Source organism: Halichoeres trimaculatus, unplaced genomic scaffold (genome assembly GCF_033239565.1).
Source record: "Halichoeres trimaculatus isolate MK-OKI-2021-1 unplaced genomic scaffold, fHalTri1.1 fHalTri1_scaffold_22, whole genome shotgun sequence".
Taxonomy (NCBI): domain Eukaryota; kingdom Metazoa; phylum Chordata; class Actinopteri; order Labriformes; family Labridae; genus Halichoeres; species Halichoeres trimaculatus.
In genome coordinates, this window is record NW_027437200.1 from 9,469,730 (window position 1) to 9,495,539 (window position 25,810).

The window sequence follows — 25,810 nt, forward strand, 5'->3', positions numbered from 1 at the left end:
TACCAAAAATTGGTACCATTGAGTACTGATACCAACTGATAGGTACTAGGCACCGGTACTGCATTGTTTTAAATGTGAAAGGTACCCATCCCAGCAAAACAACACTTGTTTAGTTTCTTGTTTAAAGAAATTATTTTTCTTTTAAGAAACTAAACAAGTTGCACTTTCTAAGATCTCAGTTTTTGCAGTGTATATGTTGGTTGAAACCACATACAGAAAGCAAAAAAAGGTAACATTTATTTTCTCTTGGCAGTATTTTGTGTCTTTGCAAATTTCAATCACTGATGTATTTTGCGGGTTTTTGTACCCCTAGAAAGTCATATGAATTTCTTCTGTAGAATTCACAAAATATCTACACATAATCTGCTAGAACCCATGTGTGTTAGCTTTTAGTTTTATGTGATAACATATCTTTTTGTACTTTTAAGGTATTTGGGGTCTTTAATTTTGCTTGGATAATCACCCAAGGTGTTTTTTAAGTGGGAAGTGTCATCCTCATAAGCGGGTTAAACAGCATCATCTGTTTATTTTAACTGTTCAGATGTAAAGTATATTAGAATATCTCAAATCATCAGATTCAGTCTCAGGGGACGAAAAACAACCCATCCCCATAAAAAATAAGACGTTTTAAAGAAGTGTTCTTTTTTTACAATAATAGAGAGTGTATTTGTAATTTCATTGTCTTTGTTTTCACTTCTTGAGATGCTCCATCTCCTGCTTTTTTGAAACACCCCATCTCCTGATTCTTCAATAAGCTTCCAGACTCTTTTGTCATCACACCTTCTGCCCAACTTCTAGGTGTCTGTCTCAATGTGGATTCCTGCAGCAGACAGAGGGGCGTGCAGAGTACCTTAGGGGGCGTTTCTCTCAAGCATAAATGTTTTATTTGAACGTTGTTCGAGGTCCTTCTTCACTTTGACCGCTCGCGTATTGACTGACCTTTTTCTTTGCAAAGGAAAATAAAACCTTGCTGGCCAGCAGAAGTTTCTATTTCATTCTTCACCAAAAACAGGAAAATTTCTACAAGAGCTACACCAGTGAAGAATCAACGAGACCGTCTTGGGATACAAATTTCACATTAAGGTGTTTCTCTCTCGATGCACACTCTATTAAAGCTCTGAGATTGCAGGCCTTCAATGCCACAGCCTCCCTGTAAAAGTGCTACTCTCAAACTTTCAGCCCAGCTCCCTCCTGAGCACCTACCAACAGGTTCAGGCTGTAGGAGCTGAAGATACAATCTCTTTACTCCTGAATTCCTGCATGTCATGACCCCGGGCTAATGAGGATCAGACGCAAACACAAAGTTTTGCTGCTGTTAAAACTTTTAAGACAACAAAACCTATGTTTTTCCTCTGAGTCTTCTGTCTGAGCTAAACTTTAATCAAGTCCATGGTCAGCTCTTACCGTGTACTTCATCTGGAAGTTCTGCACCAGGTTGAGGTCGATGAACATGCGTATCGTACCCTGCGTGGTTTCACTGTCCAACAAATCAAAGTCACTGAAGCTGAAGTCCAGAAGGCGCAGTGACTGAGCTGACGGCACTGTGGTCATCTTCAAACACACAAAAACAAACACAGAGACGCTCGGTGAGGCTTTGGATTTAGAGACAAACACATGGATATAAAAGTGGATCATCTGCATACAAACGTATTATTTAACATCCTTCATCATTCCCTCTATCTGTGAGCTGATACAAAAGTGCAGATGCAGTTGTAGCCACAGCTTTGCTCGAGCCTGTGTCCTAGATACCGAGTGACACATCCCCTGTCTGACACCCGCTGGAGGAGGCCACTTATCCAGGTTATGCCGCCGGCTCAACCACTCTGCCAAAAGGCGAGGAGAACGGGACCTTTTCAGACAGTTGGGCAGTGTTGTTCAGGCTGTGAAAGCCTGGCTGCACGAATGGTCTATGTTTGGAGTTTGGCTCTGAGTGCTGTCAAGAGTCGGTTAGAGACAAGCCAGCTAATTAAAACAATTATGAGATGGTCTGGCTGTAGGGAGGTCCTTAAATAATTTGTGTCACGGGTGGAGAAAGGCCAAATGTACAAGCCCAGAGAGGTTCTGTAGAGGAATAAATGAAGCCAAAAGAAGTCCCCCTGCTTAAGTATGTCTCAGCAAACCAGCAGCAGTTTCACTTCACCAAACCAACAAAAATCTTCAGATAGTTCATTCAGATATTTTACTTTGAATTTATACGAATAAATTGAGACAGACATTTGTTCAAGTGCAGCCACGAACTGAGCTGTGGAGGAGTTGACTCAGTGGAGACATCTGAGAGACAATCATAGGATGAATAAATTAAAAAGCTTTCATTGAAACAGGGCCAGGTAAGTAGCCTCTTCATTATTCACTGTTTCTTCACAAGGCTGTCAGCGCTGCAGCGACATCACAGAGATACAAAGAGCAGCAGCCTCGATGGGCTGTTTTCTTCAGAGCAAACCTCACTCTCTCTCTGCTACTTCAGAAAGTGTAGATTCTTATAAAATAACCTCACAGTAAAGTGTGTGTACAAGAACTTGAATTGAAAGCAAAACTTAGACAGCACGTGAAAACAGGCGGCCTCCAAACCCAGAGATCAAGCACCGCACCGTCTGGTCCCTGAAGCCTTCCTGCCCCCACATCACAAACAGCCTCTGTTCATATCAACAAATTTTTATGTATTGTTGCAAATTAACAAGTTTGTAGACTCCACAAATTAAAGTCTGATGTCAGCTTAACTCCTATTTTCAAGGAAGAACTAATTAATGAGATTCATCAGTTTTCAATTTCCTGTGGGTGTGTTTGCATGTAAGGAAAACAGCTGTGTGGTCATGCATCTACACAAACTCTACTTCCTCAACCCTAACTGCCTCTGTGTGTGAGTGTGTGTGTATACTAGTGCTGCACGATTTGGGGAAAAGGTGCGATTTGCGATTAGGTGGACAATATTGCGATTGCGATTGTGCTTGCGATTTAATAAAAAAAGTTGTGTCATGATGAGTCTACAGACTTGCTTGGTTATCATGGAGAAAAATCTGAATTGCATGTGCTGACATTGCGATTGCGATTGCGATATCCTCTGTTGCGATTACGTAATTGCATGTGCTGATATTGCGATTGCGATTGCGATTGCGATAATCATGCAGCCCTAGTGTATACGTGTGAGTGCAGCATGCTCTGTGCTTATTTGTGCACTATTAGGAGAGTATTATATTAGAACACCATAAAGAAATGCTGATCATGTTTGAGTGTGAAGTATGGAATAATTAAATTTGAATTTACCGCGGTTACCTGGAGTTCCCGTGATTCTTCTTCTGCAGCAGAGGCGTGATACGACAAGACCTGAGACACACAGACAAACAGACAAACAGAAACACATGGTCAGCGCTCGCTGGGATCTGGTCCTATCAGCTTTTCTGTTGAGGACACACACTCAGAGCATAAGGAGCTCTTTGTGTGTGACATGAACATTTCTTGGAATATGTTGGTATTCTGCTTCCCCATGATGCAAAGATGTACATGAAGTAATAACACTGGATGCTCAGACTAAACGTGCAGATTTTCAAACCTATAGACATTCACATGTTGTAGAAATCCTAGAATCGAAACAATCAATCAATCCCCGATCAAAACACTCTGTTCAAAAAGTAACCTGAGATCTTCACAAGACTTGCTGAAATGATGAGGTTGTTACAAGGATCTACAAACTGGTTCATGACACAATAAAAAACAACAAGAGGAGCGTCTCAAAGCTCCAAAGTTCCATTCACTTGCGTCTTTGTCCCTCCCACCAGAGATAATGGAGAGATGCGAGGAAATGAAGAGAGGAGAGAGGATGGAGGAGATTGGTTTTTAGAGCAATAGGACATCCTCTCCTCTGTAGCGTCACATGAAGTGACATGTTTCATTGATGACTGCATCAGCTGATCACCTCTGGATCATCTGTCAGTCAGCTCTAACAGCTGTTTGTGTGTCTGCACATGAGTAAAATGCCTCATTATTCGATTATTTATGAATTATTTAGTCTTTATCTAGAGCGCATCTGTTAGTGAACTCTGAAACTTATTAATATAACTAAGTTTATTGTGTTTCAGGAAAACATTATTTATTAGATTTCAGTTTTCAGTATTAATCCTCTGTTATATTGATTTGATGATGGTTGTGTTCAGTGTTTTGTGCTTTAAACTCACAGCAAACACTTTTTTACCAGATTTATGATCAGTTTCTGAACAATCCTCAGTGCCTGTTTTCAGCTCGTCTTTCTCTCTCGTTAAACTCTGTTGTGTTTGTGAAGTTTCATGTAGAAAGCCGCCGCAGTGTCCAATCAGAGAGTGATACTCCATTTGGGGGCGTTTCTGTTGGTGAAAAGACTTCCGCAAAGCCGGCTCTCGTGTCACCTCGAACATAGCTCCTTCAATCAGTCTCCTCCATCCTCTCTCCTCTCTCCTCTGAGCACAATGGGACAGTCTTCAATGTGGCGACCAAGAAAGTACTTCCGATGCCACGGAGGAGATAGGAGAGAGGAGACAGGAGTTTACCGCATGAGTTTTTGCACCCAAGGTCTCAGGAAGGCTAGCCAATCAGAGGGAAGGGTGTTTGTGGAGCGGGAAACCTTAAAGTGACAGCAGCTTTACAGAGAAAGAGTTATCTCACTACACCAGAGAGATAAAAATAGGGATTTTTTTTACGGCTGTAAATCATGTGAAGACACTAGGGGGGCACCAGAGGAACAATACAAAGACTAAAAAAAGTATAAAACCCCTTCTGTAAATTTGAAATATCACAACAAATGAAAGGCAAATACATGTGGAACTGTGTATTTCTTCCCCTGATCCTGGAAAACAGACAGTGATTTCATCCTTATTTTTTCCTCTTACAGGCTCAGATTTTTCAGACTTAAAGCTTTTGTCCATAGAAACAATCATGTTGCTTGAAGCTTCCTGATAACAACAGGGACCAAAAGTTACAGAAAACCATGGTCACCCTTATGCTCAACTCAGGAAATATGATTGTTTGTATATAATTTGACTAAAAAGACATGAGAAACACTCCTCACAGAGGCAATGATCTCTATTTTTCCAGCTTCATCTGAAAGTACATTTTGGCCCACTTCCTTCAAAGCCACATTTGTCTGTATTTTGAAGTCTGCTGGCTGGTAACAGAATAATTTGAGCAATTTTGCAACTTTGCTGTACTTCAATCACATCTGGTGGTTACTTGGAATGATGAAAGCCTACATGAGCAAAAAACTGTTGATACTTTCTGACAGCTTTTGAAATTTTCTCCAACTGAGGGTTTGTATGAAAGATAAACACAGTGGAGTCCTGCATCAGAGCTCACAAAACCAATCAGAGAAAATTAGTGGCTAATATTTCAATTAGAAATGCTCTGTCTGTTTGATCAACACCTCTCTTTTCTACTGCCGTCACAAAGACACAGCAGCAGGGCAAACAGCTAAGGGGTTCGTTGTTCCGGCCAAGCTGGAGAGATGACCCAGCTGAGCTGGGGATAAAGGAGGCTGCAGGGCAGCGGAGGAGGCGGGCGTCAGCTGCAGCCGAGAGGGGTCGTCCACCCTGGCACTCTGAAGCTGACAGCTCCATCAGCTTGTGTGTTTGTGTGTGTGTGTGTGTGTGTGTGTGTGTGTGTGTGTGTGTGTGTGTGTGTGTGTGTGTGTGTGTGTGTGTGTGTGTGTGTGTGTGTGTGTGTGTGTGTGTGTGTGTGTGTGTGTGTCTGAATGTAGGAGAGGGGAGGTACATGCTGTAATTGCCCGTTGTGTGTGTATGTGTGTGTGTGGGCTCACTCATAATGACTTTGTCTTTTCCAGGCTGCAGCGTCACACAGGCTGAAGGCAGGGAAGTGTCAAGAAGCAGCTTGAAACTTTCCTGCATCTCCTCATCACTGTCACTCACACACCCACATGTAGCTCTGTCAACACACACGCTGTACTTTTCTATATGACTGAGAACAGTCCAGCCCCTCAGCATCATAATCAAATCCCTCGCAGCAAATCGAACTGTCAGTCTGAACACTTTGACAAACCGGAACACAAATACTGACTTCATCTTCATGTTACCCTCACATTGTCTTACTGGACACTCTGGTACTTTTCATCATTATGGTTAACATCATTACTTCTGTTTCTTATTTGAATAAAGAGCACCTTTTGTGCTACAAACTCCTCAGGTAAAATTATTTTAGGAAGATGTTAAATCAGCTTTAAACTGATTAAGTCTTCAATCATTTGCAGTCAGGATGGATGTATATGGGACTTCTGGGAACTACAAGGTAAGAAAGGCAACACATGAAGTGCAGGTGAGGATGCAGAAACTGTTGGGGGCAGAAGAAGGCTACAGCAAAGGCATAAGCATAAGAGAAATAAGTAAACAAAAAAAAAAACAAGGTGCCTGCAACTGGTCTGACAATCGTTCGGTACTATGTTCCACTCTGTTTTCAAGAGGTGGGAGAAAAAATTGTTTCACAATATATTGTGATTTTTTTGTTTGACAATAACAAAATCAGAATTCTTTGTAAAAAAAATGTTTTTTTTTCAAATTCAAATTCTTCATTTCAATCTTGTTTATATACTGGATTGGAAAAAAGTTTCCACTTTCTCCAGCAGAGGGTGAAATGTTTCTCCCTGACTTATGTGATCTGCATTTTATGGGAAAATATGGCTCCTGATATAGTCTGTGGACATTATCCTCATCATTTAACTAAATATCGCAAAAAATCGTAATAGAACAGAATCGCAAGACTAGTATATCGTCCCAGCCCTACTGTTTACGTCTTACAGATGCTGACTTAGCTGATACCATTTTCCCTCATGTTGTGGCTTTTTGCCTCTGAGTGAAGGTGGTTGGCTTCTTAAACAGGATTAATATCTTTTGTGAAGCCATAGTAAATTCACAAACAAGCAATTTGTATTGACGTGACTATCTGGTATTATAAAAGCAGTACACAGCAAAAACTAAACATTGAGATGTTCATGTCGTCTTTTATGTAAACTTGGGTTATTAGACTTTTTTGGAGATTTGGCCAAATTCACCAATTCACAGATCATTTTCAAAAAAAATGGGGGACATTTCTTGTCTTTGTAGTGCAGGACAGCTTCAGAAAAACAGGAAAGGGTGGGAGAGGACACTGACATTCTTGAGACTGGTAATACAGATAATAATGAACTACAGCCTCGGTAGGACCCTTTGAACCTTTCTCCACCTGCCACTTCACCAGCTGGTGCTCAACAAAGTGAGCTAAATCAGCATCCTGTATAACAGAAGAACATTTTTGAAGTCTACTGTACATTTCATTTTTATAGATTTAAACTTTGGTTAAAGCCGACAGAGCACCACTAATATCAAAAATTAATATATGATATCACTTTAAATAAGCTGTACTTTGTGGATCAGTTGACTAAAACACCTCTGATACTTAAACCTAAAAACTAGTTCAAATAGTTTGATAAGGTTCTGAAAATGGACATCTTTTTGTTTTCAGTAATGTCCCGAAGCTGGATGTAAACAATTTTGAGGGGAGGTTGAATTAAAGAGTGTTTCTACTTTAACCCCTTAATGCCTGTTGTCCCAAATTTGCAACATACCCTGTCTTGATGCAGCTAAAATGACCTTTATATCTCAGTATTGCCAATTGATTCATATTCTACACAAACCAAAGATTGTATCAGATCCACTTTGTCACAATATATTGGTCAGGTGATGAACTTCTCATGTCTATGTTTATAATATAACTTAGTTATAACTATTGCGTGTACTTGACTCAAATTTACAATCTCCACTTAATTTAACATCTGTACGAATGCAAAAACACATAAAACAATATATTCTTACAATTGTGAATTGATTCAGGCAGTGAGGGGCTCAGACAAAACAAACCAAGTTGAATTGATTTAATTTATGGCTGCTGATGGGACAAAACTGTCAGAAAAGCCTCTTTACACACACACAGACACACACATATCAAAGTCTCATGCTGTATTTAAAGTAACAGAGTGTGTGTTAGAGTCTGACCTCCAGGGTGACTTCCTGTTTGGCCCTGGCCCTCTCCACCGTCTCGTACATCTGTGTGTTCTGGATGCCGAGTCCACAGAAGATGGCGAACGCCTCCAGAAACTGCTCGTCGTTCCTGTTGAAGGCTTTCACGCTGCCTGAGGCTTCATCCATCTTATTCACCAGCTGGCAGACGCCTAAACAGACACACAAGGATGCACAGGCGTATAAAAACAATGGACGACATGAGAGCTCATCAAAAATGAAGCTAAAACAATTAGAACAACCCAACTGCTGCAGCAGCATCTCTTTTCAGCTAGGGTATACACAGTGTTGTAGGAGCCTCATTGGTCAACAGAGCTGTCAATCATAGGGTCATAAGTCTCTGTAGAGATTAAATAACTAATTCAAACAACCTGATACCTAATAAGGTCAGGACTGAATACTGCAGCCCTGCTGATTATTATAATGCATTCAGCAGTAACAAATGAGCCATCCTGAGTGAATGTGTGGGTAAAATATGAGGCTGGTTTGATCTCGCTCATCAGCCGGACTCTTGAAGGCAGGAGAAGGAGGAGGAGGAGGAGGAGGAGGAGGAGGAGGAGGAGGAGGAGGAGGAGGAGGAGGAGGAGGAGGCGACGAGGACATTCTTGTTTGATCACTGAAGGACATCCATGGTCATTAGCTATCTTCATCGCCAAGTAATGGAGCTGCTATCAGATAATTATTCTGATGATAATCACCGTGATGGATGGAGTGGCCGGGCCATTCAGGGACGGCTAATGAAAGTGCTAATGCTAATCCAACTTAATGTTTCCCAGGCGTGTTAAAGCCTCGAACTGCTGGTGCTTATGTTTTCTCATTACCTTGAAAAACAATATCAGCTTGTTTGTGCTGCAATAATTCAGATCAGTGTCTGCTCTGATCACCTCTTTCTGGGTCTGTCTGAAACAAAATGTGTGTAAAGCCTCCATGAGGAGTTTTTACTGGTTTGAAGTTGATACTGAAGCCTCTTTCTGACCAACAACTGCAAAGGAAACCATCAGCAAAGCTTAAAGGTGTACGTCTTTGGTCACAGAGGACACCAAATCAATACGTGGTTTATTACAACAGGTTTAAAGATCATGAGAGGATAAAAAAAGAGGTGGTTTACTCCAAATGTAGCACTTCAAGAGAGAGGAAAAGAGTCTACCTATAACTTTGTCCTTCTTGCCGTTCCTGATGGGAGTGCAGAGTAAACTCTTTATCTGGTTGCTGGTGTGATCTGGGTTCTCATCCTGTGGGGACAAAAGAGACCATAACTTACTCAGGAAGAAGAGGAATAACAAAAGAAGTCAGATAAAAACAGAATGATGGAGGAAAAAAGTCAGAGCAGGATGAAATCAGAGGTAAAGTTTTACTGACCGTCCAGGGGAATCGTTGGTCCTTGGTGACGTCTGCGATGTTCAGAGGCAGCATGGTGTTTTTAACATACTGGGCGTACATGTAGTTAATCTGGCTGACGTCACAATCCCTGAGGAGACACACAACCACACAAACAGCTTCATAAGACACAATATAGAAGGAGATCCAACACAGAAATGATCTAGATCTATCTGCTGACAGTGAACACCTGCTTTAGCTCTGAAAGCTGAAGCTGCCAGTCACGTCTAACTGATCTCAATCAGTCTGTTTGTGGCTGGTGTACAGAATTGACTGTTTACATAGATTAACCATTATAAAGCCACCTTAAGTGATACCAACATCCTACATACTAAATGATGTGTGCATTTATATTTTCTGTCATGTACAAACCAAACAGATATACATAACTACATTTGGCAGTGCATAGGATACTTGGATGAAGCTTAAGCTCTGTACATTCTGCAGAAACTCAAGGACTCCGCGAATGTCTTCAAGTTTAAAGTTTTGATCATGATGTGAAAATGTGAGTTAGGGATTTCCTGATCCAATACACTGATCAGTATCAGGGCCACTTTTGTGGGTGTCAAGTCAATCTAGAAGTTTAATGAGAGGCTTAAAATGACTCAGAAAAATAATCTTTAAAGCTAGCTAAATTTAAGTAGAAATAAATGAGAGAGTGGGTTATTCATGTGTTTTTTTTTTTATTTGGTAAGTTTCAATCAAATAAAAATAGTCACATTCAGTTATGAAGATAAATAAACAATTAAATGAGAACTTTAAATATTAATGATCACCTCATGCTGCCAACTAGGGGAGACAGTTAATATTATAAATGATAAACCAATAAATAATCATCATCTTTCACTGCTTAAAAGCGCAGATTTCCTTCCAGTAGGGTTTGACTTACTTTCACATTACACACCTGAAGCAGCAGGTGAGGGACACGCAGCTGCCAAATGCCGTGCTCCCTGAGAAATTCAAAACTAAAAAAAAAAAAAAGCAGAGCTGTGCATTCATTGTAAACTGCAGAATCCAAAGAGGCAGCCAGTAAGAGTCTTGACTGCGTCCCTTTGTTTTCTTTGTTCTCGTTTGTTTACGTAACACAATAAAGATACATTATAAAATACTAACATAATGTAAAAGAGTCATATGTGAAGAAAAAAAAAAAAAAAAACCTAATTAAGTTTTCAACTCAGGATTTCTAAAGATTAAAAGAAATAGTTTCACTTATTCGTAACCAAAACATAAGTTTATATAGTTGAACTAAATTTAATCTAAAGACATTAGTTTGATGGAATGATGACTTTTCTTTTTTTAAAATGCTTATACTTCACGCTTATTTTTGATAATTTACATTATTTCGTAACATTTTTGTATTTGGACTGCTTTCTTTAAAGTTTTTTTTTACCTTGAAAAAGAATAAAATGTCAAATTAAAGAAGAATCTTTCCTGTCATCCTTCAAGAGTAAAATCCAGTCTACTTTGGGCAGTTTACCCTTCCTCTTCAAGTTGGGATCACTGAACAGCTGAAAAGAAACATGACAGTGGGACTACCCATGGATTAAAGTGAAAAAAAATCATTTAACTGAAAATGATTTTTGTGTTGGTGTTGGTAGTAGGGGGTCGGGGGCTGCATTACCTCCTAAGCCCCTACTTGCAATACATTTTCATAATGTAACAATAGACCTTACTATTTTCATTAATTGGATAGTAATTACGAAACTTCAATTTTTTAGTATTTCAGTAAAACAAATTTAATCTCAGTCTCTCTTCAATACTGCTGCCAATTATTGCTTAACTGCTCCAATCTGCTAGACCAGGGGTCGGCAAACTTTTGAATGGAAAGAGCCATTTTTCCCTCTATTCCACCGTGGAGAAGTCACGTGGAGCCGCAGGTGCAGTGGTGATGCGAGCGGGCTTTACGCGCCGTTATGCTGCAAAGAACCGGCACATGCAGGCTCGTACCGTAAGCGTGGAAAAATGAAGAGAACGTGGCGCTCCCTCCGCTACATCACTGGCATGGAGCGACACCAAGCTAGAGAGCCACATCCCGCTCCGGAACCGCGGGCTGCAGGGAGCCGCAACTAGTAGGCCTCAAAATCAGATTGGGTCAGACTTAAAAAAAATCTGTATCGGGACATTCCTAGTGAGAGGAATGGTGCAGAAAATGGTAAAATGCAAAGCAGAGTTTGCTGATGTTTATACAGCACCCAACATTGCAGAAAAAACTGAAAACTGAGCACTTCGAGAGACAACTGAGAGACAGGTAAGGTTTGTTTCATAAGTCTGTAATGACAGCACAAAAATGTTTGAGCACACTTAGTGACTGATTTTCACAGAAATCATTAAAAGAAACAGTTAACAGATGGTCCATCTCTGTGGAGCTGTCAGACACAGAGTCTGAGACAGAGAGCCTGTGTGTGGCAAACACCATGCACTTAAACTGAAATATAAATTAAACTCATTCAGACTGCAGCTGTTATGGCCACTTTCAAGGCTGCTGGCTTAAATAATAACCGCAGCTTTCCAAAAACAGTCTGAAGTTTGACCACAAAATACAGGGTGAGGAGAAAATATCAGAACTGCCCTTTAGCTAACAGTTCTGCATACTTCTTCCATTACTGCAGATAATAATAGAAGTGTGTGTGTGTGTGTGTGTGTGTGTGTGTGTGTGTGTGTGTGTGTGTGTGTGTGTTGCTTGGATTCTTCTCAATGAACAGATATTTTGGATGACTTTAAGTCTTCAGGCTAATTAGACCAGTATTTTTTGTCCTGACCAGCTTACACAGACACACACACACAGAGTCATGACTGACGTGTGGCACAGTAACTGCATTTACACTCAAGTTTAATTATGAAAACACTAAAATCCACGTTTCCTCTCCCTCCTCTCTGTGATGGACTGAAACGAGGCCACAGAAAACAGCCGCCGGCATCACTAAGAGCCATGACAGCTCTCAGTTTCAGAGCCACAATCAAACTCCAGATCCAGAAAAGTTAATTAGCCCACTTTGTCAAACGGCTCCGCCTCACATTCCTCCAGCTCGGCATCGGTTCAGCCCCACTGAGCGCCCTGCTTCGACGAAACAGACGCCGTGTCTTTTGAAGGCCGCAGCCCGGGGTTAATGTCACTATAAAAAGCCTCCTGTGGTTCCAGACGGTCAAAGCTAACATCCTGCAGTCCCTCCCCTCCTGCAGTGGCCCAGTTTGCTGCATCTCCACCCTCCCAGAGGAAATCCAGCTCATGCACACAGCAGTATTTAAAGGCAGTTATTACATCTAAACAGACGGGAAGCAGCCATGAGAGCAGGCTGTAAAGAAATGAGACGTTCAGGAGCGCTGGACAAGATAAGACGTCTGCTTTGTGTCACTGCTGACAGTGTTGGGATTTCAACCGCTTATTTTCTTCTCTTTTACTTCGATACTTTCTCCTGAGCTTGTGTTTTCACAGAGAATCATCAACAGACCCTGTCTGAACCCAGAGAGGAGGCTCAGAAGATGTGACAGCTCCATCTGTTCACTGATAAAAAAAAGAGAGCCCCAGACTGTTTTCTACCAGCTTTTATTGATTTCATATCTCTCAGCTCTATCTCTGCCTGAAGCAGTCGTAAGTGTGAAGAAAGAGTCAATAAAACCTGACAGAAAGAGTTACTTGCGACCTTGTTTCAGAAACACAGGGATTAAGCTCCCTGTTAAGACAAAAACATCTTAAAGGACAAAGAGAAAGTTCTGTATGTCTGAGTTTATGGGATCACTTTGAGACTGAAACTCTTGGAAATGTTCTTAGTTTAAAGCTTGTGTAAGGTTTTTTTAACTGATTTTGGAACAAGGTAGGTGTCGGGAAAAGTGGTTGTCTTCTGTTACATCTTCCACAGCAAAAATCCCCAATGAGTGATACTCTTTTTACTTACAGGTGCAAATGTTTGGAGATCCTTGTTTACAAGAAGTTTCAGACAATAAAAACCACATTGATTAAAGATTTATATCCTAAAAAGCACTTTTTCCCTGAGGTTATCATGTGCCACTTCAGCCAGGAATCTGCACAGAGGAAAATTTCAGTTAAATCCTCGATTCGGACAGTGAAGTCTGTGGCTTTTGTTGATAAGAAGTTTTTCTGATACAGTGCTAGAGCAGAAGGCTTTCTAACCAACCCTGACCAGAATGTTGGGTGGTAATTCTTCACAGCTATTCACTGCAACTTATTCTACAAAAAATAATAATAATAATAATTTTATTGTTTACCCATGAGAAAATCTTCAAAGATAGTGTCTGCTGGATTTTCCTAAAAAATAAAATATCAACTTACACAGAAATAAGCCTGCGCAATCGTCACTTCTGCGCCTCTATACGTGTGTCAGCATCTGTGTCTGCCTCTAACCCTCTCCTCTGCCTGTATGTTAATGTTTTGGTTGTGTCAGGACATTTTTGGGCGGAGCATAAGCAAGATTTTATCAGCCAATCACCAAGCACCCAGTGTGCAAATGACTTTGCGTGTCGATTAGTGAGTGAAAGAAGGTATTCCAAGTGGCTACGATAGCAGACATAGCAAGGAGCAAGAAAAACAAAACCAAAGTGAAACGCAACGCCAAACAGATAAAGCTTTTTCCTAAATGAGGGTGACGCTTGGCTAAATTTTCACTCACTTTTGGGAACTTGGAGAGCAGCTTGGGATGAAGAGTGATGCCAGTTGGCTTTCTACTGAGCAGATATGTGTCAAGAACTCAGAGATTAGCTTGTGCTAACATGCCAAGTCAGGTGCACGTGTAGAAACGTGATGCTGCAGGTGGTTGCTGGGCTAGTGAGTGTGTTCATATTGTCACGGATGGAGGCAGTGGGCTGGCGCTGGCACTGAGCCAAGGAGGAGGAGTCTAGTTTGAATTTGTGTTCGCTAACAACAAAAATTACTGCAGACCCTACCTTTAAAACAAGGCTGTCAACTCTTGGCAATGTTGCATGTTTTTAACGATCCAATCAACTTAAATATATTTTCTCCTTTGGCAGCTCTTTTTTTTCTAAACAAAACCAATACATTTAAGCACAGTACACTTACTCTTGGCAAATCATACAATGTAAAAAAATGCGTGTAGTTGAAGGTAGTGTCGAGGCCTTTTGATAAACAGTGATATCCTGCCCAATTTTCTGTTGATTTAACAACACCTTCAACAATGCAAATCTATGCATAACTCTTTTTTCTTATATCTTTTAAAGGTGAGTTATAAAAGAATTTATCGCCTGCACTGTGTGTATGAATAAAGTAATTCCCCAGGCTGTGAACATGTTTATTCTGCTCTTAATTTGGGCATTTAAATAAGCATGTCAATTGGCTTCCTGAGCTTTATACTAGAGGAGCTGCACAAATAAACCTCATCACTGGCTTGTTTTTCACAACTGGTGTCACAGTCCCTCCACTATGACCCTGTGTGCCTGTAAGTGTGTGTTTTTGTTCATGCTTCTAGTGTGACAAGAGTGTCTGGTGTGTTTTTCCTATCTGCTCTGTCTCCTTCACTCTCTGCACACCTCAACACCCCTGCCAGCCATCATCCAATCACCACCACCTACAGGAACCCTGCACTGACATGATTGTTGTGCCACAAACAGTTTGTCAGTTAACTGGCCGAGTCCAGCTCTTATTCAAAGAGTTTTGCCTGGATTTTTTGCCAATTTTATCTGTTTGCCCTCAACAAACTTTACACCTGTTCTCCTCCCTGTTTCCAGTCTGCTTTTTGGGCTCAGCTGTAGCCCATGAAAATTTAGGAAACACAACATTCTTTTTTTAGATACAGGTTTGCTTGGCTCTTCACTTTTAAGGATCTGGGTCCTTCCGAGTTGAATGTGATGAAGTGTTGGAGTTCAAAAACTGCTTGTAGAGTTATTCATGGAGTTACTGGGGGTATATATGTTTGTTCTCAAAGCTGCTTTTATTTCAAGTGTTTTCTACTGTGCGCTCTGAAACCTTACATGTGTTTACTGTGTTCAAGATCTTTAACCAAACGTTCCCTTTCTCTTTGTTTATGTTTGACGATTGGCTCGCTGGTAACAGTTGTTCGTTGATTCTGTCTTATAATAGAATATTTACTTCTTCCACTGAAAACTTGTTTTTTCTTAGGGTGTATTCACACCTGGATCGTTTGGGGCAGTTGTCCCGAAACGGTAGGCATATGTGAACACAGTAATCACGCTCGGATGCGGGACAAAACAAGCGTGATTGCCAAAAATAGGTGGTCTTGGTTCTCTTCCATTCGAGCCCTGTGGTGGTTCCTTTATAGTGAGAACACAAACGCCCCAGCAACCGACACAACTGACTCATAACTGTGTCTCACACCGTAGTGATGGGGGCAGTAAAGAGCCCGGTTGACAACTGCACAGTCAAAACTATAGAAGAAGAATAAGTAGAAGAATCAACAATGGCAGAGGAAGAAGTAGAGAAGCCTGAAGAACAGAAAAAATGAGTCGTGGGCTCACGTTGAACAGCAAGTAAATAAAATGCCTCATTGAAAAAAATTGCTCATGTTGTTCATATAGCGCACACTGGAACATGAGCCAGATAAACGCTATAATGCAAACTAGCCACACACGTTGTTGATGCTCCATGGTGGGTAAGAACATGAATGAATGAATGAATGAATGAATGAAGATAAGGAAACTCCCCACCTTCTGGGTATGATTTCTGACCAATTAGAGAAAAAATCAACTGCACATGGCATTTGTTTACAGCTTTGGACTGCAAGACACTTGTGCCTTGTGAACACAAACAAACAAAGCGAACAAGCGACAGGTGTGAATACACCTTTAATCTTTCCTCAGTCACACAGTCACTGCTTGTTTATTGCTGCCAATATGCTTATGCATGTCCAGTCATTACACAAATCAAACCATTAGTCTTAATGCACTGTTATTTAATGGCCCATTTGGCCATAGCATTAGCCAAAGGCACAACTGCAAATGATTGGCTATGTCATTTCATGAAATCGAGGCAGGTGCAGAACGTTATATAAATGGGAAAACCCCATCCTAAAAATTTGAATTGCACATTTGTACTCAACATAAACAGCAACAGACATGAAAAATATTGTGCCTCCTAAATCTAAGTATTAGTCTCAAGCTGCTGCTAATACCAGAAGACAATAAGTAAGTCATAATATGTGTAAAATCAAAGCAAATATTAAGGATAAAGAGTGATTGAACAGAGCCCTTTGGTCTCTACCGAGAAAGTAAAAGCCATTTCTGCCAAAGCAAACAGTGATGATTAAAACTCTATCTACTTCAGCTGACATTAACCCCATCTGCAGTGACACCCAGAACAACACAAGCTACATTAGCTTTCGTTTTAGCCCAAAGCCGCCCCACTGAATGACTTCTGATCCTACCAGCAGGGTTCATCATCCGTTCATTCATGCTCAAACACAGTTAAACACCAGGCCTCTGGGTCTCTAAAACCAAATCCTCTCTCAGGATACCTCCACACATCATTCACTGTAAAGACACTCCGCCTGTTTTACTGATATATCAAACTGAAACATATCTGTTATTTCATGTAGCCCATACTGATAGCATTTAAAATAAACAACTTGGGACGTTATTCTGGTAAATTAAATCAAATCCACACAGCTGTACACACACTCAGTCATATTCTGCTGCTTCGCCTTAGATTACGATTGAATTTTAGACGCTGCGTAGCAACCGGGGAGGCCAGGCCACCCTGGAGACGAGGGGATTTCTATCTCATTGCGTCTCAAATCAGATTACAGCTTATTCAGTCCTCCTGGCTGGAGCAGGAGCTGATGTCTGCAGCTGTAGCTTCCTCCAATCCCTCACCCCTGATCCTGACCTGCTGCTCAGATTCACTGTAAATCCTTCAGTCGTTTGGTTCTTTCACCGCCTGTTGTGTCTTTGCAATCTCTTTCATGACATAAATTCCATCCTTAATCTGTTTTTACTCTGAAAATGGTAATTGGTGTCAATGAGATTAATTTTCTCGGGCAGGAACAGGAAAAGGAGTGGTGACTGTGATGTTAATGAACTTGTTGAGCACAGCAAGCCTAGGAGGTCAAACCTTGCAGGACTTTGCCTTTCTGGCCCTCTTGTATGCACGTTGTGGAAAATGATGATGATGAGAAAACAGTCATGCTACCATAGTGGGAATCCAAATGTTTCTATTATTACTTTCTTCAAAAATAACATGTTAGGAAAAATAAACGCACATTTTTCTGGCTTTAAGTCCCCTGTAGATTAACTGCTTCTCTACTTTACATACAAGCTGGCTGTCACATACAATCATCCTGCACGCTGGCCTTCAAAACCACCATTCTTGTGCTGCATCCAGACCATAAAAGGGCCCACTTCAGAATGATAAACAGATTGTGATTGAAGAGCTGTCAAAGCGACCCCAAAAGCAGCTCATCCCGCCAAAATCAGCCCAGCTAATGAGAACAAGAGCTTTGAGCCAGAGCCGGCGATCAGATGTCGAAGAAACTGGCAGGTGAAGACGGAGGATTACCTCAAAGAGATCCCAGGAGGCAGCGAATCAGCTCGGCAAACCCAGGAGAGTTAGACAGAGCTGTTCTGTTGTGTCCTTTCTCTTTCTGTTCAAAGTGACTGAATGAGAACAATGAGACTTCCTCTACCGCAGAAACACGCTTTACATCCCTCGATTTCTGCACCTTCCTCTCTAGATGACTAAAACAAAAGCTTGTGCATCTTCCTGCTAAGAAAGAGAAATCGAGAGACCTCTGAGGGGGGAGATTTAGAGGTACTGGGAGGAAAAGTAGTGCTGATAACTGAGAGAAAGAGCTGCAGAAAACCTGGTTTAATAACAGGCTTCAGCTTGGAGTGATCGCCTTACCTTTTGGGGGCGTCTGGGACTTCACCCAGCTCCTCGTATTCCATGTGAAAGACACTGGAGAAGGAGTTCTGCAATAAGAATAAAGAGGTTTATTTTCACAAGTGTATTTCAGACTGGCGTGGTTATTGGAAGGAGTTGGCATGTCCTTGAAATCAAGAATGAAGACCAGGAAACTAAATACAGGTGCACACAGGTTATTCATTTAGTGTCAGTTACAGGTCTATGTCAGCTTCCTCATTCCCTCAAATTAAAGTATTAAAGCAAAATCCAGTATCCGGACCATATTCGTACAGGAGCACTGATCTTTTGTCAGAAAATAGTTTATTTCTCCTTCTCTGCCTTATACGGCTTTGTTTTCTCTCATCCTGCACTCCCGACCCCTCACAAAGGATCTTTTTCCATTTTTAAGAGGTGGGGACAGGATGTTAGAGACGGACGAGGCTCCTTAGTTTTGGAAAATGTCCATGCACGCGCACACACACACACACACACACACACACACACACACACACACACACACACACACACACACACACACACACACACACACACCTTCAGTCTGTTGAATCCGCTCCCCTCCATGTTTTGAGGTGAGAGCAATAAAGCTGTTTTAAACAGAAAAGGAACCTGACAGTGTTTTGACTTTTATTGGGGTCTCTGGCAGGCTGCAAAGTTTATTACAGGATGACACAAGATAATGGAGTTTTTTTCCCAACTGTTGGAATATTGAAATAAATCTGACTTGTCTGAGCTCAAGTCAAGAAAAGAAAAGAAGAAGGGTTCAGTGGTCACGGCTGAGAGAGTTTTTACATCAAGTTCTGAGCGTCAGTGTCAGATACATTAATCTCACACAATCTGGTCGTATAAAATGATGAGCCTGACGCCATAACACAACACACACAATGATCTATGGGTTAGAAAGAAGCCAGAGCAGAGAAAAAAACAGGAAAATACATATCTAAGACTGTACAGATGTGAGCTATTTCTTTCTGTTTTCTTACTCTGATAAATAAAAGTCTCAATTGTTTTTACATTGACAACTGTGTTCATAATCAGTCGTGTTTTTCTGGGGTGAAGACTGTTTCCTAAGAGCACTATCACCCACTTTCGTAAAGACATGTCTCTTTCCAAGGCGTGCATCTGCCAGAGAGTTTATTAAAGGAACATTTGAAGGCTTGCCTAATGCACATACTGCATTTAAAACATTTGTAAGTGATGTGTAGCAGGTAGCACCGTTTCAAAAACAGCTCCTGTCTCCTGACATCACTGGTTTCTAATAACCCTGACCACTTGTGTTTAGTCAGTATAGGAGAAACATTTACAGAATAACTGTGATGGTTTGGGTTTTTTGGTTTGTGTATTTCTGGGTTTTCTTGTGTTTGTCTTCTTGTGTTTCTTTGTAATTCCGTTCTTGTCCTGTGTTTCTGTGTCACCTGTGTTAATCTTAGTTATTCTTAAGTGTCCTGTGTTTCCTGTTTTTGTCCTTAGTTTGTGTTCCTTGTGGTTTTGATTTGGTTCTTGGCATGTATGTATGTATGTATATCTTTTGTGGTTATCTCTAGTGTTTTTGATGTCTTTAATGAATTTAGACTCTGTCTTGAGTTTACCTGTGTTTGGTTTAGTTCTCTTTGTGTTTCCCTCCTTTCTGATTGCTCCTCATGTGTTTCCCCTGTGTCTTGTTTCACACCTGTGTTGATCAATCTCCTGTGTATAAAGTCTCTGTGTTTCCTTTGTTCTCTGTTGGTTCATTGTGGCTGTCGCTGTATGTAGTACCTCGTGCCCTGTGTTTCCTGTGTCTCTTGGTTTTGTTCTGCGAGTTTCTAGTACTATTGATTTTGTTTATTTTGTTTCTTTTGTCAGAGTTTTTGAGTTTAGTTAAAATTTTTTGTTTCATCTGCATTTGAGTCCTCCTCCTTGTTCTCCCTGGGTTCTCCTGACAATACCAATGTGTACTTTGTCTGGTAATCTCTTAGCACCTATCAGCTAACTTTATTTATTTATTTATTTTTTTATCTGCTGAGTCTCTTCTGCAGTCTGTGGGTCTATATGAAGTTGAATACTTCCGTTTCACCAGGCGCCAGCCCAGCCGCAGGGACCATGGCTGTTTCACGTCCTTCTTTACTCTCACAGAATAGTTTCTGCCATGCTAACACTTTCTCTGACCGCTCTGAAAAAGACATGCTTAGAAGTGGCCGTTCAAGCTAGTCATCATAAGACTTTGAGAGAGGATTGCTCCACTTCAGGTAAAAGTACATTTTCATGCTTTGTTAGACTAGAAAACTAAACTAACCTTAAAGAAAATTTAACTCCAAGAAAGAGATTGCTATACCAGAGTTGGATTATCTCCACAATTCAATTCCATATCCCAGGGGTTTCCAACTTTTCAGCCCACAAATCCTAAAAGAGCAGTGCCAGAGATCGGCGACCTACTGCAGTGGGAATTCAACTACAGGCCGACCAAAAAACAAAAAAAAAGTCCTGAGATACTTAATTTATCTGATTATTACAAAATGAGACTACCTGTTCTAAGTGCATATGTTGCTGTCTGCCCTAAATCCATCTACCTCCACTAATAATTTCACTATCCTCATTAAGTCCCTTCAACAAAGACATGTGGAGAAGAGATCAAACATTTTTCTGTTTACATGGGTTTATCAACAGTTTAACCTCTATTTTTTATTTACAACTTGTTACTAAAACAGATGAAATATGCAACAAAGAATAGAGTTGCAAAGGGGAAGAAAATGTCTGTTAAATTTCAGGGCAGCTTCCTGAAAATTTCCATCAGGGTTTTACCTCAGGAATACTGGAAATATTCAGGGTTTTATCATCTTAAATTGAATTTTCAAGAAATTTCTGAGAATTTGTTGTTTTTTTTCCTATCAAGAATGAGGTTTTTAAAAGTGATCTTGGTTCAATCAACATGATTGAATTCAAATTCAGTCGTTAATATGAATGACATGTGCAAACATTTCCAAGCACATTTGTTCACCATCAATCACTACTTCACCAGCCTGAAAAATTTTCATTGAGACCACATTTCTGGACCTGGAGTCTAGAAGCCCTGTCAATGTATTTTTTGAAGATCGTACTAATTTAAATATGTTCGATGGTATGATTTAACTTTCAGTAATGGACACATTTAAGTTAAACTAAAAAATGCTAATCAAAAAGTGAATAATGTTTAGAGGCTAACGACCACAGATATTGATGGCTATATTGAAGACAGTCGACTCAGTTAGGAAAAAATCCCAGAAAATTAAATTATAATCATTTAGATCAAACCAAATGTTTAATATTTATACCTAGTAAATGCAGTTAATATAAATTCCCTAAAATTCCTGTTAATTTTTAAAAATTCCTGGAATTTTGCAACGCTAAGAATAAATAATTTTTAATCTGGTAAGCATTTTGTGACCCCTTTATCAGTGTTTCAAGGCCCCCAGAGGGTCCTGATTCCCACCTTGGGCACCACTGTTATATCCCATGATCACAGGTGCACCATTTCCCTTTTCTTCCTCCCCCTTTTACAAATCCCAAAAACAAAAGCACATGAAATTCTTATCCTGTTTGAAAACTTGACAATAACAATTTCTGTCCTCTTTCGAGGTCACTTTATGTCCATGAGCATCTTTGCATCGCATGTGGGTGAATCTCTTTGCACAAATTAAATTTGCACTTGTTCTGAAACAATTCTCATCTTGGTGTGATAATAACTTGTTTGTTTACATCTGCTTGAACATAAAAATGAAACATAATAAAGGAACTGTCAGTATAAAAGAGAAAGAGAGAGACGACAGGCTGTCTTTTAAAGAAAGGTAGAAACAGAGAGAGAGAACAGAACACAGCAGGTGGTTTCACAAGAGTAGAAGTTGGTACAACATGCACACACACTTAAACACACACACCTGTGGCCAATTCAAGAATTTTGTCTTCTGGGAGACTCGCAGAGAACAAAATACTCCCAGCAGTGAGCCAGATGTCAGATCCTATCATGTAGCGTTAAAACACACACACACACTCATGTACACACACTGGCAGAAATACAACATGCAAACACATGCAGTGTTTGTCAGCTGATGTGGTACCCCGCAGAGACACACAGTGAGTAAACACAGGCCACCATCTTGAGCTGTTTGAGGTATTGTTGGTGCAGTTCAGTGTGAGAGACAAGCAGTCTTGTTTATAGACTTCCTGCAGACTCTCCAGGAGAGGTTATGCTCCAACTAACAGATCCATGGGTCCGCTTGAGAAACTACAGGCAGCAAACACTGACACCTGTGTACAGAGCCCTGTCTGCCTGATATGGACAGTAAAAGCTCCTAATCTCAGAGTAAATGTTTGGTAAGGCCAAGATGGAGGGAGAAAGGGAGACAGCTGGTCTGGCAACCCGGAGGTTATATGAGGGACACGCACACACATGGTCTATAAAGCAGGCTGGTGCAGAGCCTATATGGATTTTTCTACATGCAGTAAATATTTTTTACCATACCGAAATAAAAGACATTACACAAGTTACAAGTTTATTGGAGGTTTTCTTAGTGCTCCAGAACACTGACAGTATTTTTAATCCATCAGGTTGTACTCGCTGCTGGTGGACTCGTATGAAAGCGTCTTTCATGGCCTGTTCAGACCTGAGCTGACAGCTGAGTGGGTCTAACCTGCTTCTAATAAAAGCCAGGCAAAGTCAAACACAAATGTTTTGTAACTGAATACAGACCACTTCAACGGCCTCACATTCCCTGTCCTGTTAACTCAGATCTTAACACAAATATTGAAAGTTGGATTGGCCGTGTAGCTGATACTTTGTGAAACCAATATTTGGAATAGCTTGACACTTGGTAATGTGAGCCGTCAGCTCAGAGGAGCGAATTATGACACCGACTCGGACTCGGTGCGAGAAATAAGGCATCTTTATGTCTGAACACTGATGTGACCAAGTCAAACATGAAGACTGACTTCCTAAATGTCAAAAGTTAATGCTACAGCATGCTCACCAAGCAGAAACACATCAGGCGTTTAATGGGGAATAAAATGCATCAAAGTAGACGCTTTCTGACAATAACAATGTAGTATTAGCTAAAGTATTTACAGTGGTTTGACAGTCAAGACAGCAGACCTGTTAGTAATTTGTACATTCTAAATTGTGAATTGTAGGGATGTTGAAACATCTTTTTTTGTGTTTGTAGGATGTATTTCTAAAAAATAAAGAAGCACCAAAACCTTTTCATTTCACACATTTTTTTCCATAGACTGTAAAAAAAAAAATGGACGTCCTCTTGCTCGGCCCGAAATTAGGTCGACACAAAAACGGCTCCCCCTGGTGGCTGGCTGCAGTTTAGTTTAAAAAATCAGGCTTTCCAATCATTCCAGATGGGCTGTGGTCAAACTTTGAAAAATTGATAAATTTCGTAGAAATGTTTCTCACGGCCAATTTTTGTGGTAGTTTTAAGATATCATTTGGCTGCTTTGTATTTAAGTCCTCTTTTTTCTGAAAAGTTTCATTTTCATTGGTTATAAGAGGTTAAAAAAAAGGCTTCAAGTAATGTTTATTGACGATTGACAGCTGCCGTTCTTATGCATTTTTTTCGGGGATTGTAAAATATGTCGGGAGGTAGAGTCTAGAAGTAATTGGACTCTCAAAAGAAAAAATATTCATTTATTTATATTTTTGTCCTGCTCCACTTGGATTCTCCCAGAATCCCTCACTGTCTCTACTGTGCAGACTGTGGCTGCACAACTGCTTCAATAGCTGCACCTGTGACGGGGATATTTTGGATTCAAAACCGTACAATAGTAAATGGCACTGTCAAATGTCTAAGTTGAAAAATGTTTTTGTTTAGTTAAAAATGTATGCTCATTTCAAATTTGTGCAACAGGTTCAAGGGAGTTTGAACAAAGACAAGGAATCGCTGGACAAGTTGTATGCGATGCTAACTTTTTACTCTTTTGTGTGAGTGAGTGTGAGAGACAGTGTGAGGAAAAATTCAATAGTTTGAGAATAATGTTCCTCAGAGCACGATGAGAACAAACTAGCAGATTTCATCATCTAAAGAACATAACATCAATATCAGTCACAAGACTCTGTAGTGGAAGTCACTGCATTAAAAACAGACATGACTGTACACTGCAAAAAGAGGAGCCTAAATACAAGATAAAAACACTAAATCTGCTGATAACATTTCCCAAAACTAGCCAAATTATCTGCCCAGGCAGCAAGAAAATTTTATGTAAAAATCAGTAATAGAGAATTGTGTTTCCTGATACAAGTTGTCTCATCTTGAAATAAGCATTATCTCATATTTAAAACCATGGACTGGGTTACTGTTTTAGCACTTTTTTTGTCACACTGTTTTCTAGAGGCCCCAGTTTCATTCACCCGCACACTCTCACAGTCCACTGAACAAGTAGTGAGAGAACTAATTTAACTTATTCCATCTGGGGTTTTTTTGATGAATATTAAGATATTCTGACTAATTGAGACAAAAATGACATGCTGAGGCTCAATGCAATATCATAGTGTAAACTCAAAGATAAGGACAAGAAAAAATAATTTAAAAACAAGGTTTAACAAGGTTTAACAAATATCTTGTCTAAATATAAAAATGAAAAAACTTGGTGGGTGTAGTCGAGGTCACAGCAATTAAAAAACAGACACTGCACTGCAATTTTCTGTGAACACATTTAACAGATTCACAGTGGGAATAAGCAAATTTCTGAATAGACCGAGAGGAAGCTCCTAAAACTAGTAAGAAAAATGTGAAATTTCCTTCAGTAGAAAAGATTTCAGTGGAATGATTCAGTCATGGATCTAAGATTTCTGCTCTCCTCACAGAGGAACTCTTCGTTTTCTGGGCGTAAAGTCTCATTAAGCATCATTTTCTCCTCTCTAAACGACCCTCAATCACCACCTTCCTCTCGGGGTTCAGCTGTTTGTGGAGCTAAATTATGACCCGCTGTCGTCAAGCTGACCGCTGCAAACTCCCACTGCACTGGCTCCATAAATACAGAAAAGCACAGACTGACACAGAGAGGTTCTTTTTGGGGCTTTCATTGTGATAAAACTGTGCAGGCTTTACGTGTAGAGGAAGAAAACATATATTCAAAGAAAGAAGTAAGGTCAAAACTGGGAGAATCCTGACCACATTTTGACTTCCTGTGTTACATAAAGAGGAAATTCACGAGACATCATTTGTCCTTAAAGATATGTTTATTCTATTAAGTGCAAACACACCAACAGATTCAGCTCTGGTGGGTGCAGTTTGCTCTTGTTTTGCATTTGATGGTTGAGATGAGCTGTTAGCATCACCACCCTCTGCAGAGCTGCAGTGTGCACTCTCATCCTGATAAAGCTCATATGATGGACTGGATGGAGAGGGACAACTTATGAGCTGATTGTGGAGTTAATTCATGACATGACACAAAATGAAATATGAGTAATTCAAGTTTGGGCCTTTTTAAGAAAAAAAAATAAGGGGGTATTTTTTAGTGTCATGTTCTTGAAGTACAGAATGGCACAATTCTATTAAAACATCTTCTCATCTCTGGATCAAAATAACAGCTGAATCTATTTTTTTAATGT

General features: G+C 40.3%; 1 protein-coding gene across 3 annotated transcripts in view; it reads right to left on the bottom strand.

Moving 5' to 3' along the window:
• Positions 1-25,810, bottom strand: part of pde5ab (phosphodiesterase 5A, cGMP-specific, b) — a 94,345-nt gene that overhangs the window by 17,003 nt on the left and 51,532 nt on the right. For 2 of the 3 annotated variants that reach the window (XM_074661784.1, XM_074699428.1), the window contains exons 8-13: positions 18,229-18,296; positions 9,387-9,495; positions 9,175-9,259; positions 8,004-8,179; positions 3,262-3,321; positions 1,405-1,551 (exon numbers count right to left, since the gene is read on the bottom strand). In XM_074661784.1, coding sequence (XP_074517885.1) covers positions 1,405-1,551; positions 3,262-3,321; positions 8,004-8,179; positions 9,175-9,259; positions 9,387-9,495; positions 18,229-18,296 — 645 coding nt within the window. The remainder of the gene's footprint in view (positions 1-1,404; positions 1,552-3,261; positions 3,322-8,003; positions 8,180-9,174; positions 9,260-9,386; positions 9,496-18,228; positions 18,297-25,810) is intronic. The other variant, XM_074661783.1, reaches the window with a different exon arrangement.